The 17,292-nt window shown below is 58.4% G+C and overlaps 6 protein-coding genes across 6 annotated transcripts in view; 1 reads left to right on the forward strand and 5 right to left on the reverse strand.

Annotated features, from left to right (window-relative positions):
• Window positions 1–17,292, forward strand: part of LOC117652469 (neurobeachin-like protein 1) — a 203,738-nt gene that overhangs the window by 79,201 nt on the left and 107,245 nt on the right. The gene's annotated exons all lie outside the window — the stretch shown is intronic.
• LOC117652474 (cuticle protein 19.8-like) lies at window positions 1,938–3,090 on the reverse strand. Its single transcript, XM_034397422.1, has 2 exons — window positions 3,047–3,090; window positions 1,938–2,960 (listed from the first exon to the last, which is right to left on the reverse strand). Exons 1-2 carry the CDS (start codon window positions 3,056–3,058, stop codon window positions 1,938–1,940), a joined length of 1,035 nt encoding a protein of 344 aa, XP_034253313.1. The 5' UTR covers window positions 3,059–3,090.
• Window positions 6,593–7,496, reverse strand: LOC117652487 (larval cuticle protein A2B-like). Its single transcript, XM_034397437.1, has 2 exons — window positions 7,453–7,496; window positions 6,593–7,368 (listed from the first exon to the last, which is right to left on the reverse strand). The coding sequence occupies exons 1-2, from the start codon at window positions 7,462–7,464 to the stop codon at window positions 6,757–6,759; spliced, it is 624 nt and encodes a 207-aa protein (XP_034253328.1). The 5' UTR covers window positions 7,465–7,496; the 3' UTR covers window positions 6,593–6,756.
• LOC117652652 (larval cuticle protein A2B-like) lies at window positions 8,906–9,656 on the reverse strand. The gene is made up of 2 exons (XM_034397734.1): window positions 9,642–9,656; window positions 8,906–9,549 (listed from the first exon to the last, which is right to left on the reverse strand). Exons 1-2 carry the CDS (start codon window positions 9,654–9,656, stop codon window positions 8,944–8,946), a joined length of 621 nt encoding a protein of 206 aa, XP_034253625.1. The 3' UTR covers window positions 8,906–8,943.
• LOC117652485 (cuticle protein 21-like) lies at window positions 11,318–12,300 on the reverse strand. Its single transcript, XM_034397435.1, has 2 exons — window positions 12,289–12,300; window positions 11,318–12,037 (listed from the first exon to the last, which is right to left on the reverse strand). Exons 1-2 carry the CDS (start codon window positions 12,298–12,300, stop codon window positions 11,402–11,404), a joined length of 648 nt encoding a protein of 215 aa, XP_034253326.1. The 3' UTR covers window positions 11,318–11,401.
• LOC117652480 (cuticle protein 21-like) lies at window positions 15,544–16,455 on the reverse strand. The gene is made up of 2 exons (XM_034397429.1): window positions 16,444–16,455; window positions 15,544–16,314 (listed from the first exon to the last, which is right to left on the reverse strand). The coding sequence occupies exons 1-2, from the start codon at window positions 16,453–16,455 to the stop codon at window positions 15,628–15,630; spliced, it is 699 nt and encodes a 232-aa protein (XP_034253320.1). The 3' UTR covers window positions 15,544–15,627.

Here is a 17,292-nt window from a genome sequence, read left to right on the forward strand (position 1 = left end):
ATAACCCTAAAATTAAAAGTTAACGATGTATGGCGGTCGTTTATTTGAGTGGTTTAGGCCCCTCGCTCGCAAACGGCTGTTTTTTTGTGTGTGTTTGAAAAACAGTGCTAGTTTGTGTTCCTTTGTCGTTTTGGGGGAGAAAAGAAAGTAGCCAGGCGGTTAGAACGCACGTAGATTCCTGCGCAGTGGCCTAGTGACCGGCTCCGAGTCACTTGGAGCAGCGATAAAATGCGTGATGGATCCCTTAAGCGCGCTGGAGTGCATCGTTGCTGCAGACCTTGGTCGCGTTGAGTGTTGGTGACAGCAGGGACTTTACGGCAACGAGTCCTGTATTGAAGTTTCGGGGGGTGCAGAACCTGGCGATGTTCCAGCGAGGTTTTTTTCCCCTGCCCGCCTTTTTATGGAGGTCCTGTTTTTCCATTGTGGTCCTTTACCTGTTTCCGATCGCTCCGATCTTGCCTTGGACGGGCCGTTTGCAGCTGGAGTCGAGAGTACACCGGGCTGCGTGACAAATAAAAGAAAACGCAGTGATTCGTGTAATAAAAGGAAAAGGTCGGTGCGATCCCCTCGCTGGAGTTTGTTTCCGCTGATGATCGGTTAGTTTCTGTCTGGCCGGGGAGTCGTTGAGTGGGACTGGCTGGGGCGGGGCGGGGCGGGCGTTCCAGACGGAGTAGAGCGCTTTGGGATTCGTTCCATGAATCAACTTCGTGTCGCAACAATGCACGGCGACGGCGGCGGGGTTCGGCTCGGCGCTTCTAATCGGCAACGAGCTGCGGCGCGCCAGGCGGCCCCTCAAACGCCCCATTTTATTTCAGCACAATCAAGTCCGCATTACGTGTTCGTCTGTGATCTAAGAGCGCAGAAATTAAATGAAATGCACACATTCACTCAAACGAACAAAAAATTAATGAAAATACGTTGTTCTTTAGAGATACCCTGGGCGAATGAAGGTGTCACGTGGTGGTCGTTGGAACTTTGGCAGTGAAGGGAGGCGTCGCGCTTCCCGCGCCCGTCCGGTCGGCGCAGTGTATTTCGGGGCCGAGGGCAAGGGTCCCATGGCCGCGCTCTAGATTTGACCCCGCCCAGTCATGCACAGGGCCGATGCCCGGCAATATGTCGGAACCCACGCTAAAGTGTATGACGACGAAACGTGCTGGTTTCGAGTCTTTATTTCCGTGAGTTGGGAAAGCCACGGTAATTTTGGTCAGTGGCGCTGTTATTGAGTTTTTCAGTGTCTCCCAGCAGAGGGCTTGGGCTCATTGTTCGCGCGACGCGCCCTCCCTGGAAGCCCCCGGGTCGTTCGTGAGCAGAGACCAGGCCGGGCGAGGGGCGTACAATGCAAGAGCGCCACTTCCTACTGCACCGCGCGCTTCCTGCAGCGGGCCTTGGTGCAGCCACTGGCCTGACCTACACGCAGAGATAGGATCGTTATGAGTGTGTCGCTGTGTCGCCGGAGACCGTGGCGGAGACCAATGGACTGCCCGGGTCGTTCCTCGCGATGCGTGCGGTGGCGTGCATTGCGCGGGCAGCGCGGCGGTGGCCGTGGAGGCCGTAGACAGCCCAGTCGGTTGGGAGTTGGCCTTGTTCACACGAATTTATTGGGGTTCTTCTAAACAGTCACATCAGAACGACCCCCAATAAATCATCACATTAATGAAGAAATCGACGTTCGTGGCGCGGCCGAGGATTATCATGGGCCACAGGCAGCGGCTAGGTGGCGTCCCCGGGGGGAGGACTGTGTGCGTCACGGACGGATGCAACCGTAATTTGTGCGTGGGCAAGTGACTAGTATGTGAGCACATTCGAAGGGGGGTAGGTTGAGAAGCACGGGGTACTACGTGAACACAGCAGCGTGTTAGGTAGCTACAAAACAGGCACAGCAGTGCACCTCAAGTCTAGCACAACTTAATGATGGAACTCGACGGGGGCAGCGTGCCCTAGGTGGGTGCGAGGGTAGCATGGGCCACGGGGGCAGCGGCGTAGGTGGCGTGGGCCACGGGGGCAGCGGCGTAAGTAGCGTGGGCCACGGGGGTGGCAGCGTAGGTGGCGTGGACAGCGGGGGCAGCGGCGTAGGTGGCGTGGGCCACAGGGGCAGCGGCGTAGGTAGCGTGGGCTACGGGGGTGGCAGCGTAGGTCTCGTGGGCCACGGGGTAGGCAGCGTGAGCGACGGGAGCAGCGGCGTAGGTAGCGTGGACAGCGGGAGCGGCGTGCACGACGGGCGCGGCAGCAGCGTAGGTGGCGTGGGCGACGGGGGCAGCGGCGTAGGTGGCGTGGGCGACGGGGTAGCTAGCGTGAGCGACGGGGGCAGCTGCGTAGGTAGCGTGCACAGCGGGAGCAGCATGGACCACAGGGGTGGCAGCAGCGTAGGTGGTGTGGACAGCGGGGGCAGCGTGGACCACAGGAGCGGCAGCGGCGTAGGTGGCGTGGGCGACGGGGTAGCTAGCGTGAGCGACGGGGGCAGCGGCGTAGGTAGCGTGGACAGCGGGAGCGGCGTGGACCACAGGGGTGGCGGCAGCGTAGGTGGTGTGGACAGCGGGGGCAGCAGCGGCGTAGGTGGCGTGCACAGCGGGGGCGGCGTGCGCGACAATAGCCTTAGTGTGGGCGGGCTCCTTGTGGACGACGGCGTTGAAGCCGTTGACGGGGTCGGCGGTGTAGTCCACGGTGCGGCGGGTGCCGTCGGGCTCGTTGAGGGAGTACTGGCCCTGGACGACGTCGCCCTGGCGGGACTCGTGCTGGCTCTTGTCGTCGCCGGTGTGGCTGTCCGACACGCTGTACTCGAAGGCGTAGCTGGGGTTGGGGTCGTACTCGGCGCTCTTCTGCACGACGGCGGGGGCGGCGTGCACCACGGCGGGGGCGGCGTAGGCGTGGGCGACGGGGGTGGCGTACTGAGTAGCTACGGGAGTAGCTACGCCGATGGCTCCAGCGTGAGCCATAGCGGCAAGAGCTGCCAGAACGATGAGCTGAAAGAAATGTCACCCTAATGTAAACACAATTTGATGACTCAAGTCGATGAGCGCTGTGCGCGCTGCCCTGCTACTCGGCCTACCTTGAACGCCATGGTGTCTGCGTGCGTGCTTGACGGGTGCTGCTGGGGACTGAGTAACGGTCTCTCGCCTCCCCGGGCCTTTATACAAAATCAACGTCGGTTGCGAACCACTTGAAGCGAGCCGCCGGCGGGGGCCCTCGGGGGTAGCGGGGGCCCGTGGGGACGGCCCGGGACGGCCCCCTCCCACCCGGTTTCGGGGCCCGAGCGATGTTCCGTGTGGGGCGCAAGGAAGCGCCTCACTCTTTGTTTGGTGCCCGGTAAGGGAATCAATGATTGAAAGTGCATGCCAATAACTATGTCAATACCGTGCAGAAAAAAATTGTTACACGGAAATATTTTTTTCTGGGTATCAGTTGCGGCACTTTAAGATTGACAGCCTTCCGCACTGGGCCGCGCGAGCGGGGCAAGTGTCAACTGTATCTTGACGTTCATTTCAATCTCATTGTGCGCACGCGTAACTTTCTCATACCGCAATGCTGTTCGGCACTTAGCCGAATAGTTTGTTCTTCCAGGCGCTGATTTTTACGGTCAAATTTTGTCTGTGTTCGTGCATGCCATTTAAAAATAAAACAATAAAAATAGGGATGAGAAAGGGGGAATAGTGCAGTCTGAACCCCAAACCTTGGTTGATGTCGCCATAGTTTCGCCGAAAAACGCCACCTTATTGGGCTTTGCTTTGTCAATGCAATTACCGCCCAAATTGGGGCAGATGGTTTCCCAACATAGAGGGGACTCTACCGCCCGCGGCCACCTCGAGGCGTTCGGCTCGTTCGGCCGTCCGGCCGTGCGAGCAACCCGCCCGATTAAGTAGCTGGGCTGCCGGGCGCCGCTCAGAATCGCGAGAGATTCGGCACCCGATTATCTCCAGGATGGTTTCTTCACTATCTGAGTCACCGTCCACACCTTCGCGCGATCCAGTCCCTACGAATTCGCCCGAACAATCCTTCGCACGCATGCTCACCAAAGCCATGCCCTCCAAAAAAAAAAAAAAATAGCTCGACGTGTGAATTTTTCCGATGGTTGAAGATGGGCGTTCCTCGCGCCACTCCAGACGAAGGTCTGTGTGTTACGCCCTAGGTCAATATTGTTGGAGCTCCCGGCCGCCCACCGGCGCGCGCAGCACGCGCGACAAAACAATCGGGGCCAGCCTTGGCACATTGCTTGCATTGCTCTGCGACTGGTTTGAGAAAAATGGCGCCAATTCGACAAGGACGCCGGAACCAGAAAAAAGTGTCAAGCGCGGGAAAATGACGTGTGTGTGGGCAATGAAAATTGACTCGGCGTTATCCGGCGTGCGGTGGGGCAGGCGGAGGCAGGCGGGGCTCGCTCGCCAGTTGTTTCTAATGAAAGCTAATTGCGAGCCGCGGCTTCATTGGCCGCCATGACAGGGCGAAGCGGGTGGAGTGCGAGGCGGACACTCAATCCGTGGGGCAACCGCCAACACTGCAGTGCGCGCCAAAGCTGGCCCTTGTATGCAGGGCACGCGGCGCGTTTGGGACGCACAGTGGGCCAGAAGACCGGTGGATCCGGTGGATGCCTCCAGAGTCGTGAAATGGGACTCGAACCGTACGTGTGACCCCACCAATAGATTGCTCTCTGAAGGAGAAATTTATTGGTGGGGTGTCACACGTTTGTTTCGAGTCCTGTTTAGCGTGGGGCTCAAAACGCGTCAAGAGTTTTGTTTGGCCGCGTTTAACGGTCTTCTAGCCAACTGTGCGTTTGTTGGCACGGTTATAACAAAGCGCACTTCACACCAACTGCGCTCGCAGAAAACAACCACTTTTTGGGCGATAAAGATGGTTGCTTCGGTGCGTTTTTGCGGCATGCAGTCAGCCGCACTGTATAATTAACGGTCAATTTCCGATGCTGGGTGTGAGGCAACTGGCTGCCCCTGCCTCTTCCACCCTCGCGTGCGCACACAGGCACGCTGACACACTGCACCGCCGGCCGTTCCTGGGAATCGCTCCGTTCCGCACGGTCCTGGGAGATCCCCATTGCCAGCAATGCGCTGTGTCAGCGGGGACTTCTTGGCAACGGTCCTTTTTTTAAAATGCTACACTATTAGTTTTTTTCAGTAGGGATAATTGTTTCAGAATAAAAGAATGTGTTGATCTGCGTACAAATGCTTGGCTGGTCTGACCCGGCCGTCGGCGCGGCTTGTCGAAACCCGGCGTGTTTCTTGTTTACGGGCCAGGCCCCTTTGTCTGGTCGGACGGCCCCTGCGGACCCGGTGTGGGCGACGCGGTTTTGGCCGCTGACACGCCGGTGGCTGCATCGCCGTCTTTTTATTTTTCTCGTCCCCCGGCTGCCTTGCTGCCTTTGTGTGCGCCTTGGGGTGATAGCCGGCCGGGACGAACTTGAAACCGAGAGTGGTATAAAAATGCCAATACCGAAAACGCTGCTCTGTCTGCAGACTGCTCCAATTACACGACCGGTCCGACCCTGCCCCTCCCCCCTCGCGGCCCCTCTCGGCACCGTGGCCGTGAAGGCGTGTCTCGGTCGCGTAGTTTGGGCTGCCAGCCTCGACGGCGCTGCGTGGACGCGTTTGTAGAGGCGGGCCTGGGCCTCACTTGCCCGCAGAGCTGTTGCTCCAGTGCCCTGCATGAGAGTTGGGTTGCCTACGCCGCTGTTGGCGGGGGGCGCGAGTCACATGGTTGCCTTTCAGCTCGCCGCAGGAGCCCAACTTACAGGGACTTGCACTTTAAAAACCTCACAAACTTTTTTCGGATTTACAAACGAATGTAGCTTATTACAACGAAGTATTTTGAGCACATATAAGCTTGCGAAGATAATACTGCATAATTTACGAATTTTTTTTCGTGTCACACAGTAAATACTTTTTAACTTACATGCTCAAAATACTTAATAAGGTTTCAAACGTGTGTCTCGACGTGTGGGTATATAGTTGTCTTCTTGCAAAAAAATGGTGCGGAGCACAGACGTTCTAAATTTGTCTCAAATTTCACACATCAACTAGTGTATTCATATTGAATTGCATTTTTTTACCAAATGGCGATACCTTGTCCTTAAAATTATGAAACCAGAGCAGCCGTCCGTTCGTCTCATCACGACAAATCTGTAATGTGAAAGTGTGTTCTGCGCTGCTCTCTTCTAACGCTCCTCTTCTTTGGTTGGCAGGTCAGTGGCTCCGTGTCTTGGCGTGCCGTGCCGGTGAGTCGCTTTGGCTGAAAGTGCGAGTGGTTGCGCAATGGGCCTCACCTTGAGAGCGCCCGAGGACGGCCGCTAGGCCTCACGCTTATCGCCTCTGTGCGGCGGGTGGCCTAGCCTCTCGTTGGCAGGCTGACGGCCAGATAAGCTGGACTCTCCTCACGTTGAAAATTTTTGTTCGTGTTTTAATGAAACAACTGCAAAGGACTCTGTGCCGGCAGTGTTAATGTCTTGTTTTTTTAATCAATTTTTTTTAAATACCAGTCCAAATTGTTAGTTTTTGTTTCAAAAAAGGCATTTTCTTTTCCATTGTGTATTCTTTATGGGATAGGGACATTAGGAGGGCAACGTTAATTGCTTCACATTGAAAGACAGAAATGTTGACTTTATCTCATTTTATTGAGAATGATGGCAGTGTACTAGAACGTACACGAATGGGTGACACATGAAGTTGACGGCTCCGCTGGAGATCTCTGTCTATCACTGTTCACAGTCGGGTTCAGCGAGGCCGGACGAACACAAAATGACTATTTGATCACACTTTAGTGGTGGTAGGTGGTGTAGGGGGAGGAGTAGGACGCCACGGCGACGGCGGGGGCGGCGGAGTAGGCGACGGGGGCGGCAACCTTGGCAATGGGGGCAGCGTACGCGGCGTGGGCGTAGGCAGGGGCGGCGGCGTAGGCGACGGGGGCGGCCACCTTAGCGATGGGGGCGGAGTAGGCGACGGGGGCGGCGTGGGCGTAGGCAGCGGGGGCGGCGTAGGCGACGGGGGCGGCGGCGACGGCCTTGACGGCGACGGCGGGGGCGTCCTTGTGCACGACGGCGTTGAAGCCGTTGACGGGGTCGGCGGTGTACTCGACGGTACGACGGCTGCCGTCGGGCTCAACCAGGGAGTAGGAGCCCTGGACAACGTCTCCCTGGCGGGACTCCTGCTGGCTCTTGGCGTCGCCGGTCAGGGAGTCGTGAATGTCGTAGTTGTAGTTGTAGCTGGGGTTGGGGTCGAAGTCGGTGTCGACGGCGACGGCCGCCTTGGCGATGGGGGCGGCAGCGTAGGCCAGGGGGGCGGGGGCGGCGGCGTAGCCGGCGTAGCCAAGAGGGGCCTGGGCGATGACGCCAGCACGGGCCACGGCCACGCAGGCGGCGAAGACGACGAACTGTGGGTCAGAAGCACGAAGCGTTAGAGGCGGCCAGTGGAAACTGCGGTCCTGTCCCGACCTGTGTGTTCGGCCCGGACTTACCTTGAAGGCCATGGTGCTTGCTTGGTGGAGCTTTGGGTGGGTTTGATGCTGGCCCAGTGGGTCCGGCCAGTTTATATACCGGGCTTGCTAGTCCACCGCTGCAGCAGCGGGCCGCGCTTCGGCTGGGCATTGTGTGCCACTACCGCAGCACCCTGGCTGCCCCTCCACCGGCACCACCCCCACCAGCCCCCACCCATCGTGATGGTGCTTCTCCGGGCCCGCCCCTGGCCCGCCCCGCACAGCATGATGCGCTGCGATGGGTCCGGCCCGACCGCCAGCCCGGTGGAAGGCGGAGGTGCAGGACGCTTGTCGGATCAATTTATTTTGTTTCAGCGGTTCAACATGCTAATTTAACAGTACGTTGTGTCGTAATCTGTAAGTTTCATTAAAATTTTTGAAGTGTCGTTGATTTAGGATTTTACTGCATACCTGAACAAGGAGTTATTTTTTTGTTGCGGTTAAGCGTGTGACAGGGCTCAACAAGGGATGCCCGTGGCTTTATTTCAAATTGTGCGTTGGTTTTGCGCTAAGTTTGAAGTTTCATGTTACTTGCACTGCCTTTCGGAAAACTTTAAATTTAACTCGAATACGTGCTTTACTTGTTAGCTTAATTGTGGAAATTTGAATTGCTTGGCCCGGCCTGCTTGACTTTGCAGGCTGCAAGGCGGCAGCAGCGGCGTCTTGCAAAATGATCCGGTTTTGTGGTCGAAGGCACTCAGGACCGGTTTGGGGGGCACGTCCCGCGCGTCCCGCCTGACTAAGCCTGACCCACCGCAGCTCTGGCCCGGCCCGGTGCGCTGCCGCTACGCTGCCCCATTTTTTTTTCTTTTTGGTCTTTTTTCTTTTCTCAATGCCACTGCATTGTCCTGGCAGTGTGTCAGTGCGGCGAGGGTCCCTACTTGGACAGCAGGATGAGCCCTTTTAACGCCCCCTATGGCGGTATGGCGTGTCTCAGTGAACGCAGTTTCTGCTGAGTGCGTCTGTGTTCGATGTCTGGGGAATATAGGAACGAAAAAGAGGCTTCAGTTTTGTTTACGCGTTTACTTCATTTTCAACCATAAACAGGAGATCGCTTCGGAAAACAACAAGGGCATGTTGGTAGGAACTTGCTGCACGCGTGCAAGGGCCGCTTGGGCCGCTCGGGCAGTGCAGGCCAGGCGGTGAATACCCGCTTCTAATTTTGGCTGCTGTCATTTTTCACCTGCCTGTCCGATCGCGCCGAATACGGGGTCGCTCCGCCGGGCCTTGCCCGAGGCGACGCGACTACACTGCCGTCAAAACGTTATCACAAAAGGCTGCCAACCATTGTTTAGTTAGTGGATATTCAGTCTTGGAAACGGGGACTAAGTGTCCCTCGCAGTCTTTCCCACTAGATGCCATAGAACGTACCGCATTGGAGACAAACATGTTGAACAGTTGGGACACAAGATACAAACTGCGACAGAATTTGTCTGCGGCTTTGTTTCTATGAATGGCTTGTGGGCGCAGTTACTAGTGGTGGTAGGGAGCGTAGGCCGGGACGATGTACTTGGGAGCCTGGGGGTCCTTGCGGACCACGGCGTTGAAGCCGTTGACGGGGTCGGCGGTGTAGTCCACGGTGCGGCGGGTGCCGTCAGGGTCGTCCAAGGAATACGAGCCGTGGACGACGTCACCACTGCGGCTCTCGTGCTGGCTCTTGGAGTCACCGGTATAGTCGTCCTTGACGTCGTACGAGAACTTGTACTCGGGGTGCGGGTCGTACTCCAGGGACTTGGCGGTGTAGGCCACGGGCACGGCAGCGTAGGAGGGGACGGCGCCCGAGACGATGCCCTTAGCGGCGGCGTAGGCCACGGGTGCCACGGGCTCGGCGTAGGCCACCGGGGCGGGGTGTGCGACGTGGTCCACGGCGGCGTAGGCCACAGGGGCTGCCTGCTCGACAGTGGCGTAGGGGGCGGCGTGGTCGTAGGCAACGTGCTCGACGGGGGCGTAGCCCACTGGTGCGTAGCCCACGGGCGTCTCTGAAGGCAGGAGCCCGGCGTGGACGGCGGCCAGGCAGCCCGCCACGAAGAGGATCTTAGGGAACAACACAAGGCACGTCTTAGCACTCTGGCCAGTTTCCTTTCCCAAAAAATGAATATTTAAGCACTAATCAGCATTTTCTGGATGGCAGCTGAAGCCTGGATGCACGGAACGCTCCGGAAGACACTCACCTTGGTGGTCGCCATGCTGAGTGTGTGTGTGTGCTCTTGCCTCGGCGAAGCTAGTGCAACTTGCCGGCCCAGACGAAGGGCCCCGTATTTATACCGGTAGGGCCGTGCCTAGGGCCGCCTAGGCCCTTTGAACAGGCATCCCCCCTCTTCTCCGCAGTGCATCTTTGCTGCAGTGTTTTTTTTCCTGCTCCCACGCCGTGCGGTGCGAGTGGGGCTCGGAGGGAGCGAGACGGCACTCCGCCTTTCGCCCCACTCTCGCCTGCCCGCTGGCCGGCCGGCTGCCTGGCCGGTTGGCTGGCTGGCCGGCCGCGCCGCCACCCTGCGACCGTGACCTTGGGCGAGTAATACGTTCACGTAATACAGTGCGTTGCACCCGAGGCGCTGCACTGCGCCGCACTGCGCTCACTGCACCACGCCCCCAGTGCGTCGCGGCGTCGCGCTGGCCCAGGGCCCAATTCCAGTTCCACGTTTTTGTTCATTTATGAAAATGTTTTTGACACTAGTTTTCAGACGCTGAATGGCGTCGAAGGTTAGCCTCGGATTAACTTTTTGTTTAAAATTGTTGAGTCAAATGCAACATAATCCGGTTTCTGTTTTCAATAGCACCCTGTCACCTAAATGTGTCTTGTACCTTTGGGTATGTTTAAAGTGAAAGGTGTCATCTGCTAAAAATCGATAGCTGTGACAAAGAACTGAGGGCTTTGATTTCCATTTTGGATTGGCATCCGCAGCTGACCATGCCTCAGCTTCTCCGCAACCCTTTCGTCGCTACTCCACGTGAACGAATCCCGCGGGCCAAGCAGTTCTGAGAGCGCGCGTGCACCCGGCGACATTGACTTTGGCGATACCCCACGTGCGCTAACGACTGTACTCCGGACTGGAACCACCGCGGGCGCGGCCGTTTTTTGGCGGCCAGTTCCTTCGCAGATACTCCGCGCGCGGGCGCGGTGGCGCGGGGTAGCTGCGCGTTGCTGTTTTTTCGGTTGTTGTTTTTTCGCGCGCGCCGCGGCGGTACCAAGGATCACGTAGGCCGCGCCTTTGATGCGTTCGCGGCGCACGACGCCTGTTGCGTAACGCGTATGGGATGCGTATAAAGAACTCCCCTCCACATCGCTTTGTACCACCGTCGTGACGTGGCCTCAGTTGTCGGCCGAGTTCATCGACCGCGAGGTGCAAGGGCCGCTAGGGCCGCTAGGGCCGCTAGGGCCTAATGATGCCGACACGGCTTCGTTCACTCACATTTTTGATTTATTGGTTTCATTCAAGTTTGTTTTGTTTGTCCGCGAAGGGACCCATGCGCGCGATTCGGCGCCGAGCCGTCGCTACCCCGCGAGACCCCCATTCGTTCCGACGCCACCAAACAGTGTCACTCACGGTCACCCTGTCTCTCTCGTGCCCCCACGGGAAGCCCCGAGAGTGTGAGAGAGACGGTTGAGCCTGGCGGACGGCGTCACGCGCGTGCCGCGTCGTGCGCCCGGCGGTGCGGATCGCAGCCGCGCTCATGAATGGCAAGCAGCAGGCCGCCAATTCATTTGTAGTTTTCGAGTGCCTCCGCACGCAGACTCGCGGTGGGCGAGGCAGGGCGAGGCGGCAAGCGCGCGCGGACAATGCGTGTTGAGGCTCCACACTGTTGTTCGGCAGGTGGCAAAGGTAATAGCAAATCAGTCACACACAGATAGTCAATAAATTATGTTTTGTATTTTGCTCTGTTTTTGTGGTCCCAGCAAAGGGTTTTGCAGGTCCCGGACATTTTTGGCTTCTTAGTGGTAGTAGGCGGGGGCAGCGGCGTAGGCCACGGGGGCGGCCACCTTGGCGATGGGGGCGGCGTACGCGGCGTGGGCGTAGGCGGGGGCGGCGTACGCAGCGGGAGCGGCGTAGGCAACGGGGGCGGCCACCTTGGCGACCACGGGGGCGGCGACGGCCTTGACGACGGGCACACCGATGGCCTCCTTGCGGACGACGGCGTTGAAGCCGTTGACGGGGTCGGCGGTGTAGTCGACGGTACGGCGGGTGCCGTCGGGGTCGGTCAGGGAGTAGGAGCCCTGGACGACATCACCCTGGCGGGACTCGTGCTGGTTCTTGGAGTCGCCGGTGAGGGCGTCCTGCACATCGTAGGCGTAGCTGTAGCTAGGGTTGGGGTCGAAGTCGGTGTCGACGACGGTCTTGGCCAGGACGGGGGCGGGGGCAGCGGCGTAGGCGACGGGGGCGGCGATGCTCTTGACGACGGGGGCGGAGTAGGCGAGGGGGGCGGCGTGGGCGTAGGCGGGGGCGGAGTAGGCCACGGGGGCGGCGGCGTAGCCCAGAGGGGCGTGCGCGATGCCAGCCGAGTAGGCCAGGGGGGCGGGGGCCAGGACGCCGGCCTGGGCGGCGGCCACGAAGGCGGCGAGGAGGACAAGCTGTGGGCAAACGAGCAGGGGTTAGACATTACAGTGACTTTATAAAAATAAGTGCCCTTCTGCGAAAAAAGAAGTTTAGTTTTGTTAATTTAAAATTCGAAATTTAAATTTGAATTAACAGCATTTTCTGATTAGTCTACAAATGCATTATCACGTTTGTTTCTACTATCAATCGGAAGTAATGTGTTTGCTTTGAATTGAATCTTAATGATTGTTTAGATGCTTTGAGTGTGGCGTTTGGCCGTGCTCACCTTGAAAGCCATTGTTGATGGTTTGACGGTCCGGCAACGAGTCGTGGCTTGCAAGCGGCACCCTGTGCTTATATACTAGTGTCCTGGCCGCGCCCGTCCAGGCCCGCCACGCCCTGCCACGCTAATATAGAGGGGGTGGCCTTCGGGGACCTCCGGCTTGGAGGGGCGAAACACCAGTCGAAACGCCAGTCGAAACGCGTGGTCTAAACGGTCTTCAGCCCGCCACTGCATTCCGCGCCTAGCATCCTGGCTGTGCCACCGCCGGTGAAACTCGGAACCAGGATGGACGCAGTTTTTCTATCCTTGTGTTGGGCATTTGCTATATTCGTGCCTTTATGGCCTTCCTGGCCACTTCACGAGATGCTCTAAAAGTGTAACAATTTTCCGAAATGTCTTCCAGAACACAGAGCATTTACAAACCAATTTAAATGAATCTACAAACGATAATTAAAAATACTTCTTTGATTTCTTAAACTGCTTTTTGCCATTTCTTGCCTGACCTGTAGCTGTCAGTGTATCGTGGGCATCGTCGGCGTCTGCCTTGTCACCCGGCCGTGTTGATGTTCCCGATCTGAGTCATCGTCGACCCAAAGGAAGAGTCGTCCGCCCGGTTCGTTGCCCCGAGACGAGACGGCGCCCCCGTGGCCCGTGGCCCCCTTGGCCCGTGGGCCCCGGCCGACGGAGACGCGCGCGCGGCCCTGAACTTGAACCTCTGCAGGCGCCGCAGACTCCCCGTGGAGGGGGGCGGCCGACTCATCCCACTGGGTCATCCTCCGCGGCCTCATGGCGGCCTTGATCTTGGCCGCGGCACCCAGCGGCACCCACTGGCACCCAGGCTCTCGAGTCATTCAGTCAACGCTGGTAAAACTAAAGTGTAGTATTACCCTCTGGTTTCAAGCGTAATCAGTCGACGTTTGAAATCAAGCGTATCAGGCTCATCCGCCAAGATCTAAATGCATGGGGAATTTCCCGAGTACGCTTCATTTCAAGCGTAACTCTATGCTTGACTCAAATTTTCACCATAATATGGAGAATCTTCACCGTGAGACTTTTAGAGTGTACACACCTAAGTGCTCAGTACACACTTTTCATTGTAACTGCGACGTGTTTTTCACGTGTTGCGAGAACGGCTTTCGGGGCCCGGTATTGCCACTGCCGGGCGGTCCTGGCTAGTATGCACGCCTCGCTCTGCCTACTTGGCGCGAGAGTACTGTACAGTAGTCGTTTGGCTCGCCTCGCCGCCGTTTACCGCCTCAAGTGCAAGTTCAAATCCCGCGCGCGCCTCCCTTGACATAGACAGGCCTGGCCGGCTGATGCAAACTGTCGGAATCTTGCCGCCGTCTAGACGCTAGCCAAGTGGCGGTGAGCAAGATCAGGGTCGGCCGAGTCAATGAACCGGCCGCATGCACGTACACGCACGCAGAGTGGGTTTACTCTGGTTTGCGGACTTGGCTCATTCTTGTTGTAGGTTACGCATGAAGTGCACGGTTTGCATTCAGCCGCAGTGCTGACCCTTCCTTGTCGAGGAGCCTGTCCTGTCGGGAGGGTCCTTTGCTGTTTCTCCTTCAGATGCGCTGCGATGGCACGCTGGGATGACACACTGCTCTCCTCGAAGGATGCGGCGGTTGCGTCAGACTTTCGCTCTCGGCGTGGAGGCACGCGGCCGGCCGTTGCCATGGACACCGGACCAACCGGAGAACCGGACGGTCCAGATTGATCACAAGTGCGTGTTCGTGACCTCCGCGGCAGACGGTGGCGCTCGTAGCGGCGCGAACGCGAAGCAGTGCCTCGCGAAATGCGGCGACGGGGTTCCAGCCTCCGCCGTCTGGTCGCGCGGGCGTCGTCGGCAATGGCGATGGCTTGGTGTGCAGGGCTCGTCGTGCGCCCGGCAGCCTGGCCGTCTAACAATCCTGCTCTTGGTTCAAATGCGCATCGGCATCGCGTCGGACTTGATTTGCATTGGTTCACCTTCTCGCACCGTAGTTTGAAGGACTGTTCTGTACTGCCCTTGGCTGTAGAACCACGGCGCGGTGGGCCGGCGGCCTGCCGCCTGTCGGCCTTCAAACTCGATGAACATCGCCTAACGGCGTTTGGACGAGCTGGCGGGGACTCATTGTGGCACACCTTACTTCAATGTCCCTCGAAGCCCGGCCAGCCGTTTCTCACTCACATCACCTGACCTGCCTTCAGCGGCGTGGCGCGGAGTGGCGTGGTTCACCTCACAACTCGCCGCGCCGTGCCGCGCCGTGCCATGCAGCCGGCCGGTTAGGCTATGTGGAGTAAGGTCTCGATAGCCATCGAAGTCACTGATCGGGTGTCGCGTCGGCGTCACTGGTCCGGCGTAAGCTTCCGAAAAAAAGGGTACACTGTCACGAATATTGAGAGATTGTATTGTCGTTAATGTGGTGTTTATAAACGCACCCGTTTAGAAGGTATTTTATCTGGTATTTAGTATGCAATTTCATCCATTCATGACTGAATTTTTTCAAGAATATTGTAAAGCCGCCTCTCCCGCACGGTGTCGGAGGCATCCGTTTTATTTATTGATAATTCCCAGGCGCTGCTATATCGCAGTTTGGCAAAATTACCGGTCCTTCGAGTTGTGATTAATAGCCCATTCATTGATGATGTCGGGTGCTGGATCTCAATTCGAGGCTCTCGGTTCGATAATCGAGCCGGTGAGGGTCGATCTCTATCGTCGGGGCAGTCTGCCTGTCGGCCCGGCCGGCCCGACGCATATTATCGTGCTTGTGGGCCTTGGGGGCCTTGAGGGGCCAGCACGTCCACCCACGCCGCAGTGCCGCGGGCCCGACTCCGGGACGGACGCCACTGCCGGGCCGCCGGGCCGCCGGCCGCTGGGCCCCACCGATACCATCTGACGGACTGTGGCGCTGCGGCTCCGACTGCATGCCCACTATACTTAATTCGCGCACAGCTGGTTTCGACTTCCTCCCGTTTTCGCCTTGAACGGGGCGATGCAAGTCGCCTTGGCCGCGGCCGGCGGCGGGCGTTGGCGGTCCGGATTAGGGCACCGCGGGCACCGTGGGCCCGCCGAGGCACGCCGAAGCACGCGCCAGCGCGGGGCCGGCCAGGCCGGATTACCCAAAGCTGCAATTCATCAGCGGAAAAAAGAAAATGATTTTTTTTGGGACCGCTGCCATTTTTTTATGTATCTAATTGATGTTTGAAGACGTAAATGACACCAAGTTTTGCTCATCGGTTTGTCCAGGACATAAAGGGTAGAAAAATAAATAGTTTCAATAAATTATGTTTTGTATTTTGCTATATTTTTGTGGTTCCCACGGATGGTGGTGTGGGTCCCGGACCAGTGGTCACTCCTTAGTGGTAGTAGGCGGGGGCGGCGTACGCGGCGTGGGCGTAGGCGGGGGCAGCGGCGTAGGCCACGGGGGCGGCGATGCTCTTGACGACGGGGGCGGCGGCGTAGGCCACGGGGGCGGCGTGCACGGCGGGGGCGGCGTAGGCAACGGGGGCGGCGATGCTCTTGACGACGGGGGCGGCGGCGTAGGCGACGGGGGCGGCGACCTTGGCGACGACGGGGGCGGCGTGGACGAGGGGCTCCTTGCGGACGACGGCGTTGAAGCCGTTGACGGGGTCGGCGGTGTAGTCGACGATGCGGCGGGTGCCGTCAGCCTCGTTCAGGGAGTACTGGCCCTGGACGACATCACCCTGGCGGGACTCGTGCTGGTTCTTGGAGTCGCCGGTGAGGGCGTCCTGGACATCGTAGGCGTAGCTGTAGCTAGGGTTGGGGTCGAAGTCGGTGTCGACGACGGTCTTGGCCAGGACGGGGGCGGGGGCAGCGGCGTAGGCGACGGGGGCGGCGATGCTCTTGACGACGGGGGCGGAGTAGGCGAGGGGGGCGGCGTGGGCGTAGGCGGGGGCGGAGTAGGCCACGGGGGCGGCGGCGTAGCCCAGAGGGGCGTGCGCGATGCCAGCCGAGTAGGCCAGGGGGGCGGGGGCCAGGACGCCGGCCTGGGCGGCGGCCACGAAGGCGGCGAGGAGGACAAGCTGTGGGCAAACGAGCAGGGGTTAGACTCGCACTAGTTGTTATCACTGTCACACTTTCTTGAGTCTTGATTATTCCACTCGGTTTCACTGGCCACTGGTCACTTTTCACTGCACACGGGAGCACTGTACCTTGAATGCCATTGTTGGTTTCTTGACGGTCCGGGAACGAGTCGTGGCGTTGATACGGACCCCCTGCGTTTTATACCAACTTGCGGACCTGGCGGGCCGAGCCTTTGGCCGAGCCGTCTTCCGGGCGGAGGGTTCGCCGGGGGCCCGGGGGCTCGGGGATGACCTTGCCTGGTGGCCCCACTGCCCCTCCCTGGCCCATCACACACTGCCCCACCCTCGCCGTTTTGGCCCCACCTTGGCCCCACCCACCTCGGCACGCCGTAGTCGTGGGGGAAAGCATGTCCAGGACGCGTGATAGGCTTCGATTGACCACGTCAGTGGCCAGTTTGGCTATGCAACGTCCATGAGATGTGGTGCAAGACAGGTGTAAATTTTGCGCTAAGGAGAAATTGCTTGCTAAATGGTCAAAAATAACATTTTTTTACACAGTATCGTCAGCATAGCAGATTTTTGCTATTTCTACATTTTGGTGACCCTGCATATTCTTTGCTTGGATGTGCCCCTTTCCCTCGTGCTTTTTGTCTCCTTCCACAAGCATGGCTTAATTTTTACCGGTGTTTATCTTTGTGAGTCGTTGCGGGGGTCGCGCAACTGACATTTTGTTGCACTGCATTTAACGCCCACCTTGACCGGCGCAGCGTTCTCATGATTGGTGACTGGATTTCATTTCCTGTGGACGGAAAGACAAACGCGTTTGGAGCGGGTGTGCGGGGCGGGGGCTTTGCTCTCTGTGTTCGTTTCTGCGTGCATGCCGCGTCAAGGCGGGGTCGCATGAAGCAAACTGCACGCGCAACAAAATTGGAGTTCAAACTCCCAAACCTAAGTCGGCCCACCCAACAAATTAAATGA

The sequence above is a fragment of the Thrips palmi genome, unplaced genomic scaffold, assembly GCF_012932325.1.
Source record: "Thrips palmi isolate BJ-2018 unplaced genomic scaffold, TpBJ-2018v1 HiC_scaffold_7, whole genome shotgun sequence".
NCBI lineage: Eukaryota > Metazoa > Arthropoda > Insecta > Thysanoptera > Thripidae > Thrips > Thrips palmi.